Below are 26,390 nucleotides of genomic sequence, written 5' to 3'. Positions count from 1 at the left end.
AGAAAGTCTATTTTATTATCTCTTTCAGTCGAAAATTAGTCATAAAAAATTGTTTTTCACATAAACTTTTCTCTTGGAAGATTTCAGAGGAAGAAATGTGCATTCAAATTGTTCAGAAAAAAGGTAAATTGGAGAATGCAAATTTTTCCAATCAGAATTAACAGATCGATTTTCTTTTCGGCAACTTAGATGATCTAAAATGCGATTTTCATGAAACTTTTGCTTGGGAAGATTTTAATAAAAAAAATCCTACGTTCTGGAAAAATGAAAATGGGAGAAAATCGAGGAAAGATCGCGAATTCTACCAAATTCCGAATTTCTTTTTCTTTTTCTCAAAAATCTTTTAGTCGATTTCCTTTTTAGCCTTTTCAGTAAATAATCTATTTTTTTTCTAAAAGCTTTACCTTGGAGAATTGTAACAAGGAAGAATGTGCTCTGAAAATTAGGAAAAAGCGAGAAAACTGAGATCAAATAGCAAGTTTTCTCAATCAAAAATGTTCTTCACAAAATGATCTTCTTTTTCACAAAACAGATCATTTTTTTTAATACATTTTTTCATGGAACTTTCAACTAGGAAAATTCACTAAAATCAAGGAAAAATAGCAAATTTTCCAATAAGAATGTTTTTATAATGTTACTTTTATAAATTAAGCTAATTGAAATCCATTTTTCATAGATTTTTTACTTAAATAAAAACTAAAATTGAACAAATATTCTTCAAAATAAGTCAAGGAAAAGGAAAATTACAGAAAACTTAATGAAAAACGCATTTTTCTTTATTTTACTACTTTTTGAATTTGGCGCCCTAAATTTAGTTCCAAAGGCCACCACTTTTTGGTATATTTTGTTGAAGAGAAAATGAGACGCGGTACGTCAATGATACTGTCTCCCTCACCCTTTCAGTTTTTCGCAATTTTCTTGCTTTTTCCGTTGAATTTTCCGGGGAAATTGTGTTTTTTGTGACCAGCAGAACACTTTTGAATTTTTGGCATCAAAAATTCCAAAAGTCACGAAAATCCATTTCCGGGAAAAAAAGTGCGTGTAAAATCCCCAACCGTCAAAAATTTCAAATTTTTAAACCCAACCGTCAAAATTTCCGCGGGCCCCAAATTCCGCACGGAGGAGCTTCCCGGGGGTCCAGGAGCACCCGTAAGTGTCACAGAAGCCCCAAAAACGTGTTTTGTGAGAAAAAATTGGCGGAAAAACAAGGAAATCACGAATTTTGTCGAAATACAAAAAAAAGTTCGTTAAAGCTCAAATTTTTCCGCGCAAGTTCCACACAAAAATGCGTTTGTAGTGGTAAATCCACACGTTCCACACGCAAACCATTTCCAATAAGAAAAATCGACATGTACCACAATGCGCGTGAAAGGGTTAACGCGAGAGTGAAACGTGAAGGAAGAAAAAGAAGAAACTTTCCGCACGCAAAGAAACTTCATGCCGTGTTTTTCATGGGAATTTAGTTGAATTTTGTGGCTCAAAGTAATGCAAAAAGGTAGTGAATTCCCAGGTTGTTAGTTCTAGAATAGATTATTCGAAATGGCTGAGGTTGTGCAGCGTCCACAGAGATTCTATTGTCATCTGTGCAGCTTAGAGATCGAGAACATTTCCTCGGTAAGAAGAAGATCTGTCATGCCCACCATGGGAGAAGATGGAAATTGCAAAGTTTCCATCTTTCTCAACGCCCGCGGGGGATGAGAGAAAAATTGTCTGGCCATGGGTTGCTTATGTGCCTTGTCTCCCTGTAGGATTTCACATGCCCCCTGTGCTCCGGGGGATTTATTGAGGAATTACCGGCGGCCGCGGCTGCAGAGCCCTCAAATGCTGACGATGTCGAGATGTCCGAGTCCGATGCCAATGTTTTCCCGGACCTCAATCATCGGCTGAACGATGAGCTCCTCTCCACGTTGTTCATGTCAATGACGGGCGCTAGACCGATACCACCGGACGGTGGTCCGGGCGAGGGACAAAGTACCGCCGCCCGGACACGCGGTCGCGCCAATCGGAATCCCCGCATTGGCGTCCACAATGTTAATCTGGACAGTTTTTTGCATGATTTTGTGATATCGGTCATGGGTGCAGGCCCCGGGACACCCATGTTCTTCATGGGTAATCCAGGAGACTACGCCTGGGGGCATGAAGGTATCGATACGATAGTGACGCAATTGCTGAATCAGATGGAAGGGACGGGACCGCCGCCCTTGGCGCGGGAGAAAATTGATGAGATACCCAAAGGTGAGATTTGTCAGGAGCAAGTAAACACCAAGCTGCAGTGCTCTGTGTGCTTAGAAGACTTTCAACTCAGTGAAACCGTGAGGCAGTTGCCGTGCTCGGTAAGATTCTCCTCCACCACCTCACACATCTTCTGTCACAGAATCTACAGAGGGATTAATTTTGTCCATTTTTGCTTTATTTATAGCATCTCTACCATGAGAATTGCATCGTGCCGTGGCTTGAATTGCACGGAACCTGCCCCATCTGCCGCAAAGCCCTGTCTCCAGAGGCTGAAGAATTCTCCCGGAGTAATTTAAATGCAGCTGCAACTCTGGCCGTAAATTCTCTGAGTGAGTATTCTAATGATTTTTCTTAAACTTCTTTTTATTTTATGGGGGATGTTGGAGAATTTGGCATTGTATTGTAGTTAACAGGGACGTATTTAGTTAACAGGGGCGCATTAGCAAAATAAATGTTGATTAAAAGGCTAAAAGTTGATTAGAAATAAGGCTACTGTATTTAAATAAGCAGCTTTTGACTATTTGTTTAAACGATTCTAACGTTTGACGTTTCTTTTTTAACCTTCATTCTAACATTTGACATCTTTGTCATTTTTTTTCTAACGTTTCAGGCTTACTTTGACTTTTATTCTAATTTATTTTTTTTTTGTAACGTTTGACATTTTCTACCTAGCGTTTGTCATTTCTTTTTTCACGATTGATTTTTCATTTCTAACGTTAGACGTTTTTTAACGTTCAAAATTTTCGGAATGAACGTTTCGGAACATAGTAAACGTTATTTGATGTTTCTTTTCTAACGTTTGAGACTTGTTTTTTAGAGTTTTTCGTTCTAGATAACGTTTAAAATACATTTTAATTTTTTTCAGTAGTTTTTAGCTGAAAATTTTTTTTTTACCTCAAAAGAAAAATCTGAACTGACTGAATTTTTACTTATTTAAGGATGCTAAGATTCTTTAATTAACCTTTAGCTATTAATTAGATCGGATTAACAGGATTAACACACAATTTGTCTAATTTATTTTTTTAAATTCTTTGCTTATTCATAGCACTTATCAAGTTCTAAGTCTCAGTTAAATAGAGTTATAAGTGGTTGATAAATCAGACTCGCATTTTCTCTATACATGCAATGAAATCTAAAATGTGGTTTGAAATGAAATTGGTTTTCCAGGAAATACACTTTACAGAACTGATAACGAAGCCCCAGGATCGTCGTCTAGTCAACAGAGCCAGCCACAAGCGTCAACAAATCCGTCAGATGCCAATCAGTCGGAGCACCACCGGGCAAGGAATCAGAGGCGCTATGACGATGACGATGGTCCGCCACAATTTGATTTTGATTAAGAAAAAGACAGACATCCCATCCTTGTTTTCCTGTAGTAAAGAAGGAAACATTGTGTTTGCGGTTTCATTGGACGAGACACAGAGATCACACTTTTTTTCCAAGTATGTTGTTTATTTATCAGTTTTAAAAGCATCTCTCTCCTCTCTTTCAATTCTCACACAATTTATGCGAACAAAGAAACATGTTCCCTGAGTTTTGTAATTTGTTCACTTTTGCCTCCCGCTCAATAATCGAATTGTATGAAAATTCCTTTTTAAAAGAAAAATTTATCACAAAACATTTTTGTCCATTTGCCGTGTGAATCACATAAAATTTACCTTTTTGTGGAGAGTATTGATGTGTTGAGTTTCTCGTACGTAGAAGAGGTGTTTTGTTGCGCGGCTTCACTTTGCGAATTTGCTTGTGACCAAAATAGGGCTAAGAAGAAGGGGAAAATGGAAAAGCAGCAAGAAGTATTAAGTTTATTACAAATAAATTGCAGAGAAAAACTATGAAAAGATTTCAGAAATCCGAGAAACTCGCTGAGATATGGTTATGCAATCTCACTCCAATGTAATCCCAATTAATTCTCAATCTAAATTATTCTCTCTATATATATTATAAATAAAGAAAAAATATATATATTCCTCCCAATTTGCAATAACACCCCCCTAATATTGGTGGGAGCATTGCCTGTAATTCCAGTAAAAAAAAACAAACCAACAATTAAAGAAAGAAAAGAATTGTTAATTTTTGTGAATGTTGATTAATTTTGTTCCAATGATACCCCCCAAGTTAACAAAAATTCCCTTTATTTCCTGTGTGAGTGATTGAGACGAAAATATGAAAAAAAGAAACTGAGAAAATATACAAAAAAAATCATAAACTATTACTATAGCTTCTATTGTAAACAAATGACATAGTTAGGTACTAAACGATTTGCTTAATTTATCACAGAAAACAGAAAAAAAGGAAATGAAGAAAAAGCGATGAAAAAAATCATAAACGGCGAGAAATTAATGAAAAAAAATAAAGTGTGAAGTCTCAAATAAACTGGCAGTTAATAAAAATGTAAAAACAAAGTCTCACGGGAATACTATTGTTCTTCCTGCTAGGTCTCTCTTTCTTTTGGAAAATTTTCAGCCACGACAGGAGACAAATTGGAGTTTTCCTCACATTTTTTTTTTGCAGTTTTGAAAGCGATTTCATAAATATAGTAAAACACAGGTTTGGCTATCTTTTTCTTCTTATCGTTCCTGACATATGTTTTTCTTATAAGACTTGCTACGTAATGTTTAACTAATTCACCAATTCTTTGACTCTTCTTATAGGATTTTGTCAATAGGGTAAAGAGAAATGCTTTTTGATAAAACCAGATAAGGTACCTACTAACAATGTTCCACTAAGACTAGATTGGTTAGATCTCGTATTTAGGCTTGCTTCGTCTATTAAAAAAGGAAGTTGAAACAGACTAGAAAGTTCCTTAAAACAAACCTAATTGAACATTTCGCAATTCTTAATTTGAGCCATTTGAGCAGTCCAATACTTAAGATCTATTCATGACTTTCAACAGAACATGATCCTTTTAATTTTCCTTAAATATTTTACGGTCAATTTCTTCATTACTTTGCATAAGATATCATTCTACAAAATTAATAAAATAGCCAAACGTCAAATAGTTAAAAAATTGAAAAATACAAAATCCTATATATTGGTTTAAGGACCCAGTGGGATGTTTTTGACCTATAGCTCATTTATGAAAATGCCTAATTTTGGTTAGTTACTTTTTTTTTATTTAGTGAGCCAAAACCTATGCAGGAGTTTGTCTTTAGGGTCCCTGTATATTTTGAGACTACAAAAGAACATCTCCAAGGATTCACAGGATCAGGACAGACGAAAAACCAAAAATGTCTTATTTGAGCTCCAAGAAGACCCCAAAAATTATTTTAACGTCATTCCATTCGCTAGATTCCTTAATGTCCTTAAACGGTTCAGGGTTTAAATGCATTGTACATAAACTTTTGATTTTAGGGGATGCAAAATATGCCCTTAAGGGCTACTGTAAGTACATAAGGGACGCAGATCTTTATTCCCAAATGGTGGTTCAATATTGTGAAGAATACGGAATTTTTTTGAATAAAATATGAAATAAGAATTAAAATTTAATTTTTATTAAAAGTCCCAAAAACTGAATTTTACAATTTTGCAAAAAAAAGATAATTGATTTTGGGGAATTGGGTCCTGCAGGATGTTACGTTGATTGAGCGTCCTTGTAGTGTAAGATTTTTTTAAATTTAAAGTTTAATACCCAACCATTTTACTTTACAGTCGTGCCTTGGCATAAGATAGTTTAGGATATACTCTTCACACTCATTATTTTCAATACGCGAGAGCAGTATATCCTAGACTATCTTATGCCAAGACACGAGTGTATTATTGATTCCAAAAAAACTTTTGCCTATATTTATCTTCTTGAAAGAAAAATCATTTCAAAATAAACTTTCATTCAATGAAATTTATGATATGTTTTTTTTTCTGAATTTATTTCATTTATTTTCCAATAATATAAATTATTAAAAAAAAAACTTCATAAAACCAAAATTAGACATGCTGCTGCACTTTTCATTTCCTCAAGTAAAATATTAATGAAAAAATTGTATTTCCTTTTGCAATATTTTTATTTAATTTGTTCCACTTTTTAAGTACATCATCTCTCTGTTTCTCTCTAATTTACACAATGAAAATCTACTTGTGGGACGGATGCTTATATCAGCATTTTGCTTGACCAAAACATTAATTTAATTTTGTTTCTCATGCATCTTGCTCCGTCGTGAAAGTGTTGTCATCATATCTTTTTTTATTGTCCATTTAAGATATGTTTTTGGACACTAATAAAAATGTTTAGTAAAGTGTACAAATCAATTATTTTTCAAAATATAATTAAAAGAGTTTAATTTATAGGAGAGAGAACAAAACCCTTACAATACTTTTGTTTCCAATAATTAATACATTAAAAAAGAAAGATTAAGGGGTAAAAAAGAGAACCCTAATGTCAACATTTTATGGCAAGAATAATTTAATATTAAAAAACAGTCTCTTAATAATATTCAAACAAAAATTGTTTAGAATAGAGAGAAAAAACAAACAAATAACATTATAACTAAATTTAGTAATATTTGGTGTGAAAATGATAATAATTTAGGGTGTTTCGGAATTAGCGGCAAAAATGTTTTTTTTTTCCTTTTTATTCAAAAATCAGTGGTGGAGATAATTCATTAAAAAAACTATCAAATTAATTGAAAATAATAAAAAAAATATTGATAATTTTGAGACACCCTATCGTGGAATGTTGTAATTTGATCAGCGCTGCATTATAATTTGTCTTTTTTTTTCTAAGAATCTTTATAAAAAGGCATGATATATTAATATTGATCCCATCTTCTTTAGATTATTGTGCATTTTCTTGCAAAGGACACTACAAAAATAATGTCCTTTACTAAAATTCAAAAAAGATTTCAGTGACGATATGCTGTGGGAATCAATTAATCATTTTTCTTTCCTTTCATTTTGTGCCTATTTGCCTATTCTTTTCGCGTGTTTGCTTATCAGACTAAAAAGAAAAATTAATAAAAATCAAATTAGGAAAACACTCATACACACAAAACCACTTTGGGTTTGAGTAGTTAGATTAATAAAAAAAAACAAAAAGATTTCTATAAATTAGAATCACCCTCATCGAGAGACTTATTCAAGTCACTCACTAAATTCGCCATAACATCGCTGTATGGGGAATTGGGACGAAAAGCCATCTCGAGGAGTTTGTCATCGCGGAAAAACTTGAAAATCTCATCCACCCGCGCAATACTCTTCTCCGTTAGGTGCCTCTTGATAATGGATTTGAGGAGGTATTGACATTCCGCCAGGGCTTTCTGTAGGTAGTTTATGTCGAAGCTAAAATCCACTTCATGGAAGGAAATTATAGCCATTTGAGTAACCTACAATGACAAAGAAACAATTCCATTCGTTTAAACATTATTCAGAATAAACCTTGCACCGAGGCTTCACCCTCTGAAAGTCAGTTGGTAGCCAATGAGAAAGCTTTGTCTAAATTGGCCAACCAATCAGAGCTCTTCGCTTGATTGCAGATTCTTCTTCTTATTCTTTTACATTTCAATTTAAAATTTATTTGAAAGGTGGAAATTCAGTGCAATGTTTAAGGAAATGAGAACAAACCTGAAATTTCTTGCGAAACTTCTCAGCTGTCTGCAATTCGGCATCATTGAATTCTTCATTGCGAATAAGGACGCCTATTTTAATCACAATCTTGATGATATTCTTCACAAGTTTCTCAGCTTGCTTCTTATCGGACTGTGTTCAAAGAAAAAGAACACACCATTTTTCTTTTTAATCACATTATCTAATCTCAACCACATGCGTCTCTTCATTCTTTTTTCGTATTGACATAAAATCAATTAAATAGAAGCGCAGTATATTAAGGGGGGGGGAAACAGAGAAATCCTCTGTTGTTACAAACTTACATGCAACTTTGCAAGACGATAGATGTTATCCAACAGTGAGGCAGTTGTGTCGTCAATGAAGGATTTTGCAATACTCTTATTTGCCATTCTCGAGAGAATTTTCTTCTGTGCACGGAGACCAATGTCTCGGGCACGAAATGCCGACGCTGAATCACTCATGACTGCAAAGAGAATTTTTTATTCAATTAGTCTTTTTGTAATAACTCCGCCTTGTGAGTGTACTGGAGGCAATTTTTACTGCTTGATTTATAAAAGGAAAACTAAATGTGATAAAGACACATTATTGCGCGAAGAAATGTGTTTATACAAGTGATTCAGAAAATGTATCACATGGCAAATAAATTGAAAGATTTATCAAATATGTTCAAGTGCGAGAACGACATTATTTTAAACGTTATAAAACCTAAAAGAATTTAAAATAGGTTTGTGGAGAAAAATTTCCTTTTTTTAGTACAAACGATCATCGATCTTACCCATCAATATGTAATTAAACTTTATGCAGATCAGCGTATAAATAGCGTTCTCTCTTCCACTATTATTAGCACCGCGAAGATGATTATATATTGAAAAATTAGAACGACAACATTATCGTGAAACAAAAACACGTCAATATGCACATTAACATAAATAAATATTTAGTGAGACCGTAAGTAATAAATTTTCTTCAGTTCATTTTTTAAAATTGATTTTTTTATGTGGAAAATGAATGCACTATTACAACTGGGGCAAATATAAATATCGGGGCTAATAAGAAAATTTCCCATTTGAAAGCTTTGGCTTTGTATGTCATATGGGAGATCTTTCATAAAGGAGTTTATTTAATAATGTTCCTTCGAGAAAGCACTCGGGATAGGTATAGTTTTGTATAAAATAAAAAATATCAGTAAAAAAAACGCTTAAAAAATCACAAATCGCCAAAAAAAACCATTTACATCCTGCAGAGCTTTCCACAAAAATACAAGGAATGACGTCATCTTTCTGTTTTTTTGTCTCTTTTACTACATGAAACATTAGCGCTAATGTATCATCGATGTTTTTTAATAAGCTATTTGTGAAGCAAATTGTAAATCTTTTGAAGAGAAAAAAAATATGTAAAAAAAAACCTTTCTATTTTCCAGAGAGTAAAGCACACGTAAATCTTTTAAAATAATCTAACTTACTGTACATAAAATATATGCTTCAGAGCTTCAATAAAGATAATCTTTATCTAAAAAAAAACATCAATCACAACAGGGAAATATTATGTTTTTAGTGCATTAAGTCAGACAAAGTACAAAAGGGGAGTATTTTCAAACAAATAATCTTTCTTGATCTTCTCCAGTTGATCGCTCTGGAAAAAAAGGAAATGCTTCAGTGCTTCTGATAGATGATCTTTTATCTCTAAAGTCTTGAAAGCATCAACTGAAACACTGAATGTTTTATGCATTTTCAAAGGGAAAAATTGTAGCAAAATGGGCGTGTATTTATGATTCTGAATTTTTCATTTTTTTATTTTCTCTTTCAATCGTTGTAAAATAAAAGTTAGTTACTTTGGCTTTTCTTTTACTTCATAACACAATCAAAAGTGAATAAACTCCTTTATTCATTCTTAACCAAAGAAAAACTTCACTTTCTTAGATGATCAATTTTTGCCATATTATTTTGTGCAAATTCTCGCATTAATTGGAATGAGGTGGTTTTTATTTAACCTCTCATGACCGTCAATTTTCAAACAGATCAAAGATCGTGGATAGTAAGCTTTGTTATAAAATCGTTACTAAATTATTTCTTTTCTTCGATAAAAACTCTTTGAATTTTTTCTTATCAATCAATTTATTATCAACGGTGTATTCTTTACTTTTTTATGTTTTTTGATAAAAAAAAATAGACACCGCATGATATACGTTCAAGCGAGAAATTTTCTCTATCCACGTGTAAAAATATTGATTTCCCACTAATTCGTTTGTTTGATTGACACGAGAAAAACTTCCATAGAGGGGAATAAGGTCATAAGTTACTGTACCTTACTACGATAAATATAAATATTTAACTTGAAAGTGAAAATTTGGTATCATCGTGTGAAATAAAAATAAAATGATGACATGCTCGTGGTGTGAAGGAAGATGTGGTGTGAAAAAGATTGTATGTCACGGTAGTTTGATAAATAAATTATTAACGACAAAAATATGTTCAGCAAAAGGTGAATTTTTTGTTGGGAGAAAAAAAAATGTCTATCAAACAGACAAAACGTCGGTATAATATCAAATCTAAAAATAATTCAAAGAAAATCAATGGTTTATGCTTTTCTATGATATAAAAAAACAAAGCTGAAAACGCTGAGAAGGTATAAGAAGAACAGACTGTTTTCCAATCATATTTCGCGTGAAATTAATAGAATTATATTCTTCTGAGAAAGTTTAATCGATGATGGGGTGAATTTAGTTAGAATTTCTTGTAGAAAATGAGCTTAAAGATGTTAATTAAGGTAAGATAAGAAGCTTATAATTAATAAACTATTTTTATTCACATGTTAGACTATTAATCTGAAGATATTCTTAATTGTTTGGGAAAAGGGTTTTTTATGCAATAAGGAGTCTATTCAATGATGTATGTGTCATGTCCTCCTCCAAAGTAAAATGCAGATTAAATGTAATCTTGCGGAGGATCAATTAGGAGCATACAAAATTGCTTAAAAAACTTCCACATTTTTCAAATTAAATTTAATTGCAAAAGATTGCCCAAAAATGCAATCAATGACGTCATCATTGTGGTTTTGTCCCTTCAAACACTGGAAACATTCCCGTTGATGTTTCATCAATATGTTTTCATCAGGTATTACTGAAATTGTTCAAATACTTTTCTTCTCGTTTTCTTCATCCAAATAACGATTTATATGAAAATGTTTTTTAAAATACTTTGTCGAAACATCAACGCGAATGTTTCATGCATTAAAAGAGACAAAAACACAAGAAAATATACAAGGCTGACATTTTTGTAAAGAACAAAAATGTCATAAATTTTGCAAAAATACCTTGTCAAAAAACACTGACAAAACATTAGCGCGAATGTTTCATGCTTTTAAAGAGACAAAATGCAGTTATTACGTCATTTAGCAGTTTTTGATTATTTTTTTTTTAATTCTCTACAATATTGCGCTTTCCCTGTATGTTCCCTCGAAGGAATTAATGATATTGAACATCAATGAATTTGCTCCTTTTTACCAGGCAGGTAAATTCAACAAAAAGCTTTCATTCAACCCATTTTCTCTGGCTCCATAATACGTGTCTCTCGGTTTACGTTTTAAAATGCCATAAAAGGACATGAGGCTGACCGTGCTCCAGGATAATGACCTCCACATCGAATCGATTGCAAATTTGGTGTGAGGATTCATGCCAAATTCCCTTGAAATAAAATATCTTGACCTCTTTTATTTTTACTATACAACAGACTGTTTTGTATAGTACCTACCTACTCACATTTCCCTCTGGCAGGAAGCTCATAAAAATATTCTGTGCAAAAATTGTCCACGCGAAACGAGAGTTTTTATCGCATTTTATCATCCACCCACAATGTTCCGTGCAAAGTGGGGGAGGATGATGCGTGCAAATGAGCCCTACCCGCGCGCGGTCAAGTTTAATGAAAGCCTCATCAACCTCGAAACTTTCCGTTTTGTGGTGTCCCTTTGGCCGCCACAAGGTTACATTGTCGATCGATACACGCTTCTTTATGTACCTTCAATTATGGAGGAAACACACCCACCCACCGCCTTGTCGGAGTTCACCTTCTCTGCTCCCTGTGCGAGGGCCCCATCCCATCGTCACATACACACACTTTGGGGCTTGGGGAAAATAATAGATTATCGCTACCATTTAATTATCTCTCTCTCGGCGGGAGTATGTCTCTTCGACACGGATTTCTCGGTGTGACAATGAGTGTTTGATGTGCGGAGTTTATCTCTCAAGAGGGTCTCTCCAATTACATTCACGTGGTATGCCCTGTGTTCTCCCTCCCCCTACATCCACGCATCATGTAATTCTACGGGCATGGGATGCAATTAAAAATGACTTTTGGGGCTCTCTGAAGGAGCATTGCCTTTTGCAGGTGCCACAGAGACATTTTTGGGTAAACAAAGAGGTGATAAAAGTTGAGGAGGAAATGGTAATGAGTGTGGGATGTTAAAAAAATGATATTTAAAACAAAAAAAAAGTTACCTGTGATCATCTGACACACTGGGAGGTATGGGGGTACAAGTAAAAAACCAAACTAAAGATGCAAACAGAATGCAAATTAAATTGAAAACGTGCCACAACTCAGATCATCAATTTGTGTGTGCGTAAAGAGGCCTGGATAAAATTGACGATGATTCTCTGCAAATAATAAAATAAAATATAATTTTATAAATTAAAGGAGGACGAACATAATAATAAAATGAAGCTTATGGGGGAAGTATGAATGAAAATGTGCGAGACGGTGTGTAAAAAATGAAAGTTATCACGCAGGAAATTGCATTTTGCTTCGTGTTTTTCTCTTTTTTCCATGAGAGAGATTATAAATTATAAATTTCCAGTGTGGTCTTCTTCTTCTTGTGTACTTGAGGAGGGCACTTACAGAGGCAATTTGCGCACTCGACCGTGACTTTTTGGTACATCAGCCAAGCCTGAAGCTCCAACAAATTCGTAGCTGCCATGTCGCGCGTCCCTGTGTCGTTATCCTGCCCGTAGGTCTGTCTTGTATTGGTCTTCCCTGCTGGATGGTAAACAGAGAAACTTTAGTGTTGTTCCGCCCACATTCTTCAGACGCATCATTGCGTGGCATCAACACCCGCGGAAATCATCAAGCCAATGGATCAGAGAGTGATTATAAATTTCACACACGCACTTCCCAATCTCATTGTGCAGGTGCTGCGTCTGCACAACGGCCAGGCCCAGCACCTAGCTAGAGTCTCTCTCATTCTCCTATAGGTTCATTGATCCACTTGCGAGACAATTTCAACGAAACACATTTTATCTCGCTGTGATATAAACTACCTACGTGTAATATTATTAACTTATTATAATTCCCTGTTGATGATAGCCGATAACGGGACTTCTGTAATTGATTTCACGACAAAATAAAGTGAAATCCCTCGCGAGCTATTCTTCCTTCCTTCCAATTCACTCTTTCCGTGCCACGGAAATCATTCTCACCGGGATGGTGCACTCAGGTAGGTAGCTGGGAGTCTCGGAAAGGGTTTCCCGCACCACAGGGAAGGCGTTCAAAGGGAAAAATCAACAGAGAGCCACAGCGCAACGTCTCGACGCCACGACACTTTGCTTTCAACTGATTGTGACAACTTTGAATTGGAGCCTCAGCGCTGAATTGTACCGGACGTAAATGTGACCGATGCAATGTTTGTCCCGCGACAGGTCATGATTTTTCAATGGGAAATTACTCTATATGCTTGTCCCGTAATGTCACACAACCGGCCAGAGTAATTAGAGATGTAATTTTATTTTTTGATGTTAGAAAATTGAGAATATTTATTAAATGCGCGTGATAAGGTTTTTCTTCAATAAAATTAAGTATTTTAGCAAATATGAGAGCCAATTATCTATGATGTAAAATATTATTTCCTATAATAGATTATCTTTGATTGAAAATATACATTAGCGAAAAAAATGGATTTATAAAAGAGTTATAAAATATTTGGGGCAGGATATTGAGATTGAAAATTACCATGAATAGGGATTGAAACTCATTGGATTAAAAAGAAGAATAAAAAACTGTTTACTTTTCAAATCAATTTATTTCAATATTTTGTAGCTTTGCCTTTACTGGCCTTAACTGCCTGGCAACGCCGCAGCATTGAATCAATCAGATTCTGACAATTTGATAATGAAATTGCCGCTCACTCCTGCAGCACGATCTCCCACAATTCTTTTTTATTTTATTTTTTGACCTGTGGCGACTCACTGCAATTTTCAATATCTTCCACAGGTGCTCAATAGGGTTCATGTCGGGCGATTGGGAAGACCACTCCAGCACTTCAACCCCATTGTCTTCCAAACACTTCTTGGCCTTTTTTGGAGGTGTGCTTGGGATCGTTATCCTGTATGAATATCCAATCATGCCGTAAGGATTTTTGGGCGTACGGGATCATGGTGTTTAGTAGGAGAATGTTCACGTATTGGTCTGTGTTCATATCTCCTTCAACTAAATGAAGGGGACCCACACCATTGTACGAAAAACACCTTCCAATATTCTATGTTCCCTCCCCCATGCTTCACGGTTTTGAGGGTGTGCTGAGGAAGAAATTCGGTGTTAGGGGACCGCCTTACCCAGAACATGTCATCAGACCCAAAGGACCCAAAGAGGTTTATTTTTGTCTCGTCGCTCCACAGTACTTTTTCCAATCATCCTTCAAGAATGTTTTAAAAAAGAAATTAAAAATCGTAATTTTCCGGGGGTGGAGGTGGAAAGGGGTGAAAAGTGGGTTTCTTTGTGGATTTGTATATTATGTGTCACATAGAAGATCAAATCATGTCTCGTGACTGTAGACTAAATTGCCTCGTGACCTCTAGAACGACAGTCTCATGATCTTCAGGGCGAGGTGTAAAAAATCGATTTTTAGTGATAGTATCGATACTATCTAAAACTATCGATAGAAATCAGTATTTTTTCGCATTTTTTATAAAAAAAATATTCCGAAGAAATTCAGTTTCTCGTGCTCAGAAGCCGATGCTGTGTCGATTGATATCAAAAACTTCAAAAGCCTAAAAGAATATACGTTACTGGAAAAAGTTTCCCGCGGTCCCGGAAGTTGTCCCGTTTTGTCTTGGGACACCTGGAAGAACAGTCCCGAGCGGCTCTGGAGATTTTTTTAAACCGAAAATAATTAAAATTAGAAATAATTAAAAATTAATTCAATTAATGATTTTATTTGAAACTACTGGGGCACACAAGCTTATTATGAGGGTAGTAATACAAAAATACGTGTGATTGAATTAAATCAAGTGTGGTTAATGCAGAAAATGAGAAGGAACCAGCCACAGGCAGGAGAAAATTTAGGCTTCAGCAGCAGCCATTTGAGACGGCGTGGCAGGTTCGTTGTCCTTTGCCTTCTTCTTGGATCCCGACACGATGTCATCGATGCGCAACAGGAGGATGGCTGTCTCAACGGCCGTCTTGTACACCTGCAGCTTCACGGAGATCGGCTCCCAAATGCCACGAACATTCATGTCGACAAGCTGGCCAGACTCCCCGTCGATGCCCCAGGTGCAGATGCCATCGCCAGTGTGTGAGGCATGCTTAGCCCGAAGCGCTGTGAGGGTGCGGATGATGTTGGCGCCACAGTTCTGAGCGAGAGTCTTGGGAATGATTTCCAGGGCATTTGCAACAGCACGATAAGGGCCCTGTACTTGTTTGCGCGTGAGTGCCTGCGAAATGGCCATTTCGATGGCACCTCCACCAGGCACGAGACGTGGTTCCAGCACCAGATTCTTCGCCACATGCAGAGCATCCTGCAGATTACGCTCTGTCTCACTGAGAATGTCCTTTGAGGCGCCACGGAGGAGGATTGTACACGCCTTGGGATCCTTGCAGTTTGTGATGAATGTGAAGTATTCATCGCCGATCTTCTTCACCTCAAAAAGGCCACATCCCGTGCCAATGTCCTTCTCTTGCAGCTCTTCCGTGCGATTCACAATGGTGGCTCCACAAGCACGGGCAATCCGGAGGTTGTCTGTCTTCCGGACGCGTCGAATAACAGTGATTCCAGCATTTCCGAGGTAGTGCTGTGCGAGATCTGACACACCTTTCTCCGTGAAGACCACATCGGGCTTCACATCGATGATATCCTTGCAGATACGCTGTACGTGCTCTTCCTCAATTTGCAGCATCCGCGTAAAGTCCGTCTCTGCGACAATTTCCACATTCGTCTGACTCTCGCCCTTCTTGTACTCCAGCGGGCAGTCCAGGAGCACAATCTTGGGATTTTCAATGTAGCGCTTCATCTTGGGATGCGTCACATCCTTATTCAGCATCACACCACGCAGCACGCAGGATTCATCAATGGATCCTCCGGGGACCTTTTCTACCTTTGCATACCGCTTAATGTCCACCTCTGTACGTCCATTCTCCGTGATCATTACCGTCTCCACTGCCTCCAGAGCAATTTTCACTGCCAACTCTGACCATCTGCCGATGAATTTCGTTCCAATGCACGATTCCACCACCTGAGCCAGGCGCTTCTTGTCAGAGCGATCGAGCGGGATGCTCAGCTCGTTCTCTGCGATCTTCTGAATGTCCTCCAGGGCTTCCCGGTACGCCCGGATGATGACAGTGGGATGAATTTGTTGTGACAAAAATGGCTCAGCCACAGCCAACATCTCCCCCGCGAGCACAATCACGGATGTCGTTCCATCCCCCACCTCCTCGTCTTGCGTCCTGGCAATCTCGATCATACTCTTTGCAGCCGGATGCTGCACTGTGATCTCGCGGAGGATAGCATTTCCGTCGTTTGTCATCACAATGCCCCCCATGGGATCCATGAGCATCTTCAGCATTGCCTGGGGACCCAAGCATGTCCGGATGACATCCGCAATGGCCTAGAAAATGCGGAAAACCCAAGAAAATGTGGGTAAAGTATGGTTAACACATGATTCACCCACTTCAGAACATAGAATGCCTTACCTTGCCGGCTGCGATGTTTTCCAGCTGAACTTTTCGTCCTGAATCTCGCTTTGTGTTCTGACCTGGGGGATGCGAAATTATCACGAATTGTGTCAATGGGAGTTAATTACATTTTTACTTACTCAGAACAATTATCGGGCCTTGTCCTCCGAACATTTTTGCGAAAATTTAGGAAGTCACGTTTTCTATGAAAGTCTTCAATGGACGTCAAAATAATCGAGAACATTCGTTGAAAAAAAATTCCCCATTAAACAGTATCCATGTGCAGTCCGGCATACTTTCCACGGACACGTCGCACTTATCTTGTTTTTTTTTTCATACCAAACCTTCATTATAAAAAGAAATTTACGGATACAATATTAAAGATTTGCAACTTAATTTCGTTTCTATATTTGTTTACTTAATCAAAAGTCCGGATATTTATTTAATTCTGAAAAATAATGAAATATCTGGCTGGACTGTGGAGTCTGGAATAACATTAGATTGTCCAATGACATGTCCATAACCCAAGTCAATCACATTAAGACAATTCTTTATGGGGCAAATGTGTGACAGAAGTTGAAGTGAGTGAGAAAATCAGGAAAAATATGGCTACTAATAATTATTTTGGATTTACTCACGGTGGAACACAATATGGGTGAGTAAAAATGTGTGAAAAGTATGCCCCGGGCGTCAGGGAATGAGTTTACGGTGAAATTCCGATGCGGGATCTGTGGGGGACAGTGGGAGATGGCCGTGAAAAAAGGCCGGCTGGAGGAGGAGGCAGTCTCCGTAATGGCGTCGATCAATAAGATTTAATTTGACAGACAAAAACTCCCGGAAATTCCTATCTTGAGGCACACGTACGCCACTTCCGGACTATCTCATGAGATGCCATTTTTGTTTTTCAGAACTGCTGCTACCGGGGCGGCCTACCCAGTTACCCAGGCAGGGTACATGCCAGCTACAGTGACGTACAATGCTCAGCGTCCAGCCGGATATGAAACCTATCAAGCCCCGACGACACAGGGAACCTATGCGAGTGAGTTTAATGGATTATTGATTATCCCTCCTATAGAACTCCTGGAGTTCCAATTTAAATGACTCTTTGTCCCCTTATTGAGATTTTTCTTTTCCTTTTTTGTCCAAAAAACCGATATTTGTGCGCAGCATCATTTTATTATGTATGTCGCGGGAAACACCCGGACAGAACTCTTATGTCAGGCCACTAATTCCATTGAATTGTTTTCCGTGTTTGTTATTCAAAAGCAATTAGTATGATTATCTCGTGTTGTCCAACGATATAATCACACCGAATGCCATGAATATGTAATGCCTCATAATCCTGCACTCTTGGACATCCTCCATGTCGACAGTGTTCTATTTTTAGGAAGAAAAAGCCAATGTTATGTGAATTTAATGAGGAAGATGTTTATTTGATTGTATTTCTTTCTTTGAAGGTACTGGAACAGCAACTCCAACATATGATTATGGTTATGGGCGCCCTGCACAGTCGTACGATACGTCCAAGACCTACTATCAGCAAGCTGGGGCAACCACAGCTTATTCCGGCCAAGCATATGACTCATCGACCACGGCCAAGGTAATGAAAAACTCTGAATTTCAATCTCCACAAGAAGAGCTTTATTAATTTTCTTTAGGTTGCTGGATACCAGACTACAACCTACGCCCAACCGGCTAGGGCAGCCGCTCAGCCAGCTAAAGTGACTCAGTACGTCACCCAACCTACCTATACGCAGGCAACAACTACAACAAACTCCACAACCAAGCGTAAGTATTTTTTTTTTAGTTGATATGATTTGGAGTTTTCGCAAGACTAACATGGAATTTTTCTCTAAAAAATATTTGAATGGCAAGCATAAAGCAATAAAATTAAATCTAAAAGCTCTCCGGTTTTAATATAGAACCCTGTCAACATGCAATTAGATTACGTTGACCGTAAAATCGCTCTCACGTAATTGTATACCGATAGTCACCCATTACTTCACAATAAAAGTAATCTCGTGGAGCTAAAGAATACGGTTCAATACGGTATACCAACTCATAACTATGAAACACGTTATGAATGACTTCAACACAAAAATTTAGCTTTTTCTGCCAAGTAATCATTTTTCCCCAAAAGAACATTTTGCTGACGTAAAAGAACAAAAGTTATTTTTGCACAATTCTATAAACTTTTATCATCATGTTTTGGAATTTGCGGATAGTTCGTGGAAGTTCTTTCAATTTTATTATAAATCAGCCTTGAAGTGGTTCTTGCGATCCACTCATATACAAAAAGAACTATAAATAAACTTTTCTCTCTCACTAATTTTATTGAGGGTCACTCACTCACATATAACCAATTGAGAGTGTCTCATTCTGCGTCTCTAATTGGTTTATTATGTTTAGTGTCAGAAGTAAACAGAACTATTTTGAGTATAATGTTTTCGATGAACCCTGTAAGTGATATTTTTGGCTAAGTTATGGAAATATCTTCCTTTTTGGAAGCTGTCATCTTGTCATTGGGAAAACGGTGAAACTTTTAAAATTTATAGTCTTTTCTCCCGCACAATGTGGAAAAATGGGAAATCAATAGAAGCTTTCGTTCTAATTTTGGAAATTCGCCTATTTTCAGAGTCTACCGCAACAACAAATGCTACAACTTACTCCAATATTGATGCTGCTCTCTACAGTGCAGCCGCAACCATGTATGTGGCTCAAAAGTCCAATAAAACTACGACTCCAGGGTAAATTGCATAAATAAAAAATATTAACAAATTATTTTTAATAAAAATTAAAATTAATAGACAGGGCAACTCGTGGCAGTACAAGAAGCCAGGTGTAGGTGGTGCCAATAAGCAGCGTTTCAAGCAGCCACCAAAGCCACAGCAATTGCACTACTGTGAAGTGTGCAAGATTAGCTGTGCCGGACCACAGACCTATCGTGAACATCTCGATGGGCAGAAGCACAAGAAACGCGAGGCCAGTCTCAAATTGTCGGCTACGGCAGCAAATATGGCACAGAATCGTGGGAATAGTCTGCATTGTGAGTTATGCGATGTCACATGTACGGGCTTTGATGCCTATGCTGCCCATGTGCGTGGCTCTAAGCACCAGAAAGTGGTGAAATTACACCAGAAGCTGGGTAAGCCAATTCCCTCCACGGATCCATTGACCAAGAAGCCGGCAAAGGTGAATTTTGTACCAGCTGGTACAGTAGAGAAGGAGGGTGGTGAGGCTGTTGCTCCTGGAACAACCGGAACAGAGAGTCAGGAAGAAGAAAGCACCATCCATATGCCCGTGGACGATGTGAAGCCTGTTGGGGTTGAGTATATTGAAGAGATTAAGGATGACGATGGGAAGATATTGAGTTTCAATTGCAAACTCTGTGAGTGCAAGTTTAATGATCCAAATGCCAAGGAGATGCACATGAAGGGACGTCGTCATCGGTTGCAGTACAAGAAGAAGGTACAACCGGATCTTGTTGTGGACATTAAACCATCGCCAAGGCGTCAGAAGATTGCCGAGGCAAAGGCACAGAGGGCTGCAATGCAAGAGGAGTACTGGAATCGTCGTCGTATGGCTGATGCTGATCTGGAGGATGATGAGAGGATCTACTGGGAGGAACGTCGTCGTTTTGAGGAGGAATTTGACTATATGAATTGGATGCAGCGTGGATTCCCAGGAGTTGGACCACGTGGACCTCATATGGGACGCGGTGGACCACCAATTGGACATCCCTTCTTTGGGGGAATTATGTCCGGGCGTCGTCCTGAGAGTTCAGATGATCGTCACGTTGTGGCGAGACATGCAGAAATTTATCCGAAGGAGGAGGAATTGCAGACAATTCAGCGTATTGTTTCGCACACGGAGAGGGCTCTCAAGTATGTGTCGGATGCCCTGGCTGACACGGGAAAGGGAACAAATGCCAAGGCTGGTGATGGGGCACAGCAGAAGGCAAATGTTGATTGCAAGAATGAACCGTCAAAGAAGGAGGATGGACGTGACAACCAAATGTTTTCCTTCCAAAAGGACGCCGAGGGATCTGTGCGTGTCCTCAAGGGGGTCATGCGTGTGGGATTATTGGCTAAAGGTAGGTGGAATCATTAATTTCTTCCTGCTTTCATCTTTTCGTGGCTTTAACTGTTTTTTTTTGCCTGAATTTTAGGTCTTCTACTACAGGGTGACACACTCGTGCAACTTGTAGTGCTATGCGCTGAAAAACCCACAACATTGCTGCTCAAGAAGGTGGCAAATGAGCTACCGGTTCAGCTGAAGAAGGTGTACGAAGAGCATTCGTACACCGTGACCATGGCCCCAGTTGAGGGTGCTGTACTTGTAAGTGATGGACAGATAACTGTGAAGGTGTCACTCACATCGCCACTACTCCGTGAGCCAGGTATTTTCTGTGGTTTTGTAAAAACAAAACAAATCTGCATTTTTCCCCAACAACCCCCAAACAAAAAAAGTTTTCTCCGCCCAAAAAGGGTTCAGAAAAAAAAAATTTATTGTGGTTAAAATATTTTCGATTTCGATTTGCCAGTTTCAATTTACAACCCCATCCCCTCTTTCTAATGCATTGCAATTCTTTCTTTTTTATTATTACTTATTTTACAAAATATTAATCAAACTTTCTTCTTCTATGTGATTATACTACAATATACAATATTCTTTTGTACCATCTCGTGAAAAAAAATGTGCATCCGATCTGTGGAGATCGTGTGGAGATGATCAAACTGAAATTGGTGTTTCGAAATCGTGAGAGCCTTTTTCCCCCTCGATGCGTGATAACGTGATTATTTACTGAGAGTTTTATATTTTATTTTATTTATTATTCAATAATATCCTTATTTTATATATATTTTTATTTAAAGATCTATTTCAACATACATACAAATGCGTGTGTGTGAATTTTTCCCTCTATATACGACTGATTACAAGAAATTGATGAAGAAAAAACAAATCAAATTCATTTTATGTTGAGGCCTATTTTTTGGCTGTGTGTCTTTCCAGAGTTTTTTTTTTGGTTTTCGATGATCGGTTAAGAAAAAATCAAGTAATTGCCCAAAATATATTTTATTTTGCTCGGAAGCGCTTCTCATTTACCATAGAAAGGGATATTAGCGAAAAAATAGGCTCAAGGAAATCCTAAATTATTATTATTAGTGTGCTAAAAAGAAAATAAAATATGAGATAAAGTGTTTATGAACGAAAGGGAACAAAATATCTTCACGGATAAATAAATATTGGACAACAAATCAGTTTCTTATAACGTAACCTACCTATCGTTAATTTTATTAAATTAGAGAAATTCAATTAATGATCTTTTTTCATCATTCTGTCCAATACTTATTGAGTTGAAATTTCAGGGATAATTTGTTCTTTATAATTTTAAAAATTAAGAATAATGTTCCTTAAGTGAGTGAGAACATTCTGGTTAATTAATCATCAACACAACAGCAGCACAATTGGAATGTCTAACGAGCTTAACGTACGGAAAATTCGCGTAAAACAATTTCCCTTTAAATTTAAACACATCCAAAACGGCTAATGAATATCCTTTTTTCCATAACACAAAAAAATAATTATTTGTTTACGGAATAAAGACATCCGATTGATACTGTGTTGTCCATTTCACAAAAAATATTCTGTTTAATATTGTATTTAATATAAATAAGTGTTTATATGAGGGAAGAAGTTGTGTTCACAGAGTGGCTTAGTCAATGTGTTTCCATACTTCAAAAAGAATCTAAAGGTATTATTAAAAGGAACAGTTTTAGAACTTTTTCTTTGCTTAGAACATTGCAACTTTGAGAAATGACCGCAAGAGGCGCTTAAATCATAAAACAAAATTTGCATAACATTTAAAGGGATGTATCTTCGACGTTCAATAATTTGATTTTTCTGAAATTTTGATATGTACGTTAATTTTTGTTTAAACTAATTTTAAAAATAAAACCTATCGCCGTTTATGAAGTATAGCTCTCCGAAAAATTCTTAGAGCTATATCTCTATAGATTTCTAAAATTCTTTTATAAAATATTCTAATCAATTACTTAGGTAACAGTAATATTTGAATGATCGTTAAACGTTTAAAAAATATTCAGTCGTTCAGTCTAGAAGGTGGCCAAAATTTAACAAAAAGTTTAGCTAGAAAGCTTATAAATTTACTTTAATCGTAGCTAATTCATTTTCTTTTTTTTTTATTGATTTGGAAACTATTGACTGGAACACTTTGTGTTACACAAATAATCAGTTTTTTATCATTGTGTTTTTTAAATCAGAAATTAAAAACAAAATACAATGATTCTATAATAATAATAATAATAATATATTGCAAAACCGATCTCGACTCAGTTTAAAACATCATTTAATGCGGGGAATAATTGTCCAAAATGTGTGCATAAAATGAGAGAGATAAAAATTGAAAAGATGACGTTGCGTTATTACAAAGAACACGTGAAGAAAAGAAAGAATAAAAATGAAGTGTGGGTGCTGTACAGGATTTTTGACCATGCACACGGCAATGCATCCAACTCATCAACAGGAGCGTCATTCTGTTGGTAAATCCTCCAAAAAATAAAAAAAACCAAAAGTGCTGAAATAGGAAATGAAAATGTTTCGGAACTGTTGGAATAATTCCCTTTTGTAGATTTCTTTTAGTTCTTTCCTTTTTTTGTAGCACAATATTTCTTTTTTTTTAATATCAAAATAATGTGGTTTATTTTATTGTCTTTAAAAGCGGATAAATACGGCGTCTTTATAGTAAAAAAAAATGAAAATATAACACCTTAACCAATTTTATTTAAAAAAAATGAATTTATGCAAATATCATCCAAATGAATGATTTTAGAGAAAACCCTTATTTTTTTTTATTTGCAAACATACAATACTTACTATATTTTATGTGGAGAATTTATCAAGTAGAGAAACAAACGAAGAAGAAGAAAAAAAGCCAGTAAACCTGAAAAGAAAGCAGTGGAGTGTATTTTAATGGTCAAACACCCTGTTACTATCATCCCCACTTTAGATATGAACAATGCAACTGCCACTGAACAACCGGTTCAGAATACAGAAGATCTTCTGCCACGCGAACCCTGTCTGCAGGCTCTTGCCGCATTGAGGCATGCAAAATGGTTCCAGGTTGGTTTAATGTTATCTGAAATACAATTTTTATTTATTCTTTTTTTTTTAAAATAATATGACGTATAAAAGCTAAAAAGAAAAGTTTTATTCTTAAAAAAAATTATACATATTCTAGATTTAACTCTAAAAATAAATTTTATCTTATATGACACATTTTGTTGAACGAATCAATGCGATTGATTTTATTATGTGGGTGTCTGATTTTGGACCTATAAAACCGTAAAATGAAGATTTGAATTACAATTGCTTGTTCTTTTATTTCAATTAGTATTTTTTTTTAAACAAAAAAAAAACAGCTGTTTAAATAAACCTTGCACTGAAGCTACACACCATGATGACGTAGTAAATCGACGAGTTAGGTAGCCAATAAAAATGCTTTGTCTGAATTTAATAGCCAATCACAGAGCTTTTTTTTTTTTTTTCAAAAACCGAATTCTCATTTAAAGAATTTTAACTTTACGCGATTGTTCTTTTCGATCATTTTTTTTTTGTTTTTTCGTTAGTTTCAGTGCAAGATTTAGATTAAAAAGGAACCTTTGACTTAAGACTAAAATTTCAAAATTTTAATTTTATCGTTTTATGGGTCAGAGTGATTTGATTTGGAGTTTTAGATTTAAGATAAAATGCAATAAACACTTTGTTTTCATTGTTAATAGTTTTATAATTTAGAATTTTAAGAATATTACAGTCCCCATTATCAGATTTGGGGCTTTTTTTTTGAAGACGAAGAAAAGAAAATTGAGAATGATTTGTTTAAAAAGAGAAAAATATGCACCTCCTAGAAGAATCGTTTGTATGTATGTGTAGATATGAAAGCATAAATTACATTATTTTTTTCATGTGATAATAATGTGATTTGAGAGTTATTACAAAATAATATTTGCTAAAGAAAATTTAAGTGAGGTGCCATTAGATAAAAAATTGTAAAAAAAAAAGTATTTTGCTAAGTAATTATTTTTTTTGCTTTTCATTTTTTATTTTCTTGCTCTACGAACACACAAATTTAGGCCAGAGCTACAGGATTACAATCGTGTGTTATGGTTATGAGAGTCCTCCGTGATTTGTGCCAGCGCACTCCAATGTGGTCTCCACTTAGCCAATGGGTGAGTTTCAAAAATACAAAAGAGGATTCAGAATGTATTCAGACGATTTTCACAGAAAAATGCAAACAATGACGTCATGATTGCATTTTTTGTTTCTCTAAATACATGAAACATTTGCGCCAATGTTTCATCGTTGACTTTAAACAATGTGTTTTATTGTAACGTTAAAATAACGTTAAAAACAGGCAATGGAATTGTTTACGGAGAAAGTAATCTCTTCGGCGAGTATCCCACTGAGTCCGGGTGATTGTATAAGGCGTGTGATGGAGGCTGCTGCCTCGGGACTCTTCATAAATGGCCCGGGGATTATGGATCCGTGCGAAAAGGAGCCGCACGATGCATTCAGTGGGCTCAGCAAGCAGCAGAGGGAGGACCTCACATCATCAGCTCAAACATTTCTACGCTACGTTGCATTTCGGCAAATTCACAAGGTTCTGGGGATGGATCCGCTGCCACAGCCGAAGTTTGTACCACGTCAGTGGCGCTTCAACCGCAAGCGTAGGCGTTCTGGCACAGATGGAGCTGAGAATGAAGGTGAATTACCTTTTCAACTGGGAGGGTATTAAAATTAATTCCTGGGATGTTTTTTTTGCAGGTGATCAAGTTTCTTCAACTGATGGCAAGATGGTGAAGAAGGATGAGGGTGTTGTAGGCGATAAGATGGATTCAGAGTCCATGAAGTAGAGAGGATTGGCTTTACGCACTCCAATAGACGCGTAAAAGTTTATAAATTTAACCACAATTTGAATTTTAAATTATGTATTGAATGAAATATAAAATTTAGAAATATATAGATTTCAATTGAGGGTCTATGAATACTTCCCGAGCATAAAAAAAAATATGAAATGTATTCAGAGCAAATATGTATTTCAATTCCAATAAAAAGAAGTCATTGAAAAAATAAATAAAATTGTTTTCATTTGCTTTGGCTTTGATTATTCTACTTTTTTTTTGATAATGAAAATGAGTTTTTTAAAGATCTTAGAAAAAATTGAGAAATGTTTATAAAACAACTTAAATTTTCCTCGATTTTTTTTTATAAGTTTTACATTCTAATCACGTAGGAAATCTACAAATTAGGACCACTAAGAAGATTCAACTTAACTGCTTTCCATGAAGTTTTTCTCGGATTTTCCTTATAAATTAATGAAATATTTTTAAGTTAAAATATTCTTGAATGTGAGGATGGACTTGTGACCCCGATTGATTAGTCAGGCGTTAAAAAATGACGTATTCCCTTATTTTTTTTATCGAGAAATTGTAAAATTTTCCCGGAAAAACTGATTTCGTTTTTTTTTTTTTTTGAGAGTAACGGATATTTTGAATTTAAGTTTTGAAATCGACGAAAATCTCGAAAAATTGCGAAAACCCGACTGTGTGAACAAGACAGAACCATGTTTTCCGGCAATGTGTGAGC

At 36.2% G+C, this 26,390-nt stretch overlaps 4 protein-coding genes across 12 annotated transcripts; 2 read left to right on the top strand and 2 right to left on the bottom strand.

The window, feature by feature from the left end:
• Positions 1-1,358: 1,358 nt before the first annotated feature.
• On the top strand, positions 1,359-14,168 carry LOC129797040 (E3 ubiquitin-protein ligase Iruka). Of its 2 annotated transcripts, XR_008751300.1 has the most exons (5): positions 1,385-1,614; positions 1,749-2,333; positions 2,420-2,564; positions 3,403-3,677; positions 14,049-14,168. XR_008751300.1 is itself a non-coding variant. In XM_055839282.1 (4 exons), exons 1-4 carry the CDS (start codon positions 1,540-1,542, stop codon positions 3,573-3,575), a joined length of 978 nt encoding a protein of 325 aa, XP_055695257.1. In that variant the 5' UTR covers positions 1,359-1,539; the 3' UTR covers positions 3,576-4,608. The 2 variants fall into 2 exon arrangements, 1 of the variants encoding a protein (XP_055695257.1); XM_055839282.1 differs by lacking the exon at positions 14,049-14,168 and having other exon boundaries at positions 1,359-1,614; positions 3,403-4,608.
• On the bottom strand, positions 6,215-13,413 carry LOC129797061 (protein salivary glands marred). Of its 7 annotated transcripts, none has more exons than XM_055839316.1 (6): positions 13,104-13,413; positions 12,681-12,815; positions 12,284-12,439; positions 8,094-8,254; positions 7,789-7,923; positions 6,215-7,550 (listed from the first exon to the last, which is right to left on the bottom strand). In XM_055839316.1, exons 3-6 carry the CDS (start codon positions 12,291-12,293, stop codon positions 7,269-7,271), a joined length of 588 nt encoding a protein of 195 aa, XP_055695291.1. In that variant the 5' UTR covers positions 12,294-12,439; positions 12,681-12,815; positions 13,104-13,413; the 3' UTR covers positions 6,215-7,268. The 7 variants fall into 7 exon arrangements, with proteins under 7 accessions (XP_055695291.1, XP_055695292.1, XP_055695287.1 ...); XM_055839317.1 differs by having other exon boundaries at positions 12,681-12,818; positions 13,120-13,399; XM_055839312.1 differs by having other exon boundaries at positions 12,681-12,818; positions 13,100-13,388.
• Positions 14,169-14,969: 801 nt separating the features above from the next.
• LOC129797010 (T-complex protein 1 subunit gamma) lies at positions 14,970-16,993 on the bottom strand. Its single transcript, XM_055839237.1, has 3 exons — positions 16,865-16,993; positions 16,743-16,804; positions 14,970-16,657 (listed from the first exon to the last, which is right to left on the bottom strand). Exons 1-3 carry the CDS (start codon positions 16,896-16,898, stop codon positions 15,116-15,118), a joined length of 1,638 nt encoding a protein of 545 aa, XP_055695212.1. The 5' UTR covers positions 16,899-16,993; the 3' UTR covers positions 14,970-15,115.
• Positions 16,994-17,245: 252 nt separating this feature from the next.
• LOC129796984 (zinc finger RNA-binding protein 2) lies at positions 17,246-25,783 on the top strand. 2 transcript variants are annotated; one of them, XM_055839179.1, is made up of 11 exons: positions 17,246-17,379; positions 17,633-17,763; positions 18,182-18,324; positions 18,398-18,512; positions 19,360-19,471; positions 19,532-20,817; positions 20,893-21,123; positions 23,755-23,867; positions 24,878-24,973; positions 25,159-25,507; positions 25,569-25,783. In XM_055839179.1, the coding sequence occupies exons 1-11, from the start codon at positions 17,330-17,332 to the stop codon at positions 25,655-25,657; spliced, it is 2,715 nt and encodes a 904-aa protein (XP_055695154.1). In that variant the 5' UTR covers positions 17,246-17,329; the 3' UTR covers positions 25,658-25,783. The 2 variants fall into 2 exon arrangements, with proteins under 2 accessions (XP_055695154.1, XP_055695153.1); XM_055839178.1 differs by having other exon boundaries at positions 18,383-18,512.
• Positions 25,784-26,390: the final 607 nt, after the last annotated feature.

This window comes from Lutzomyia longipalpis, chromosome 1, assembly GCF_024334085.1.
Source record: "Lutzomyia longipalpis isolate SR_M1_2022 chromosome 1, ASM2433408v1".
Taxonomy (NCBI): domain Eukaryota; kingdom Metazoa; phylum Arthropoda; class Insecta; order Diptera; family Psychodidae; genus Lutzomyia; species Lutzomyia longipalpis.
The sequence above is the reverse complement of the archived record's forward strand: the minus strand, read 5'-3'. Positions and strand labels throughout refer to the sequence as shown.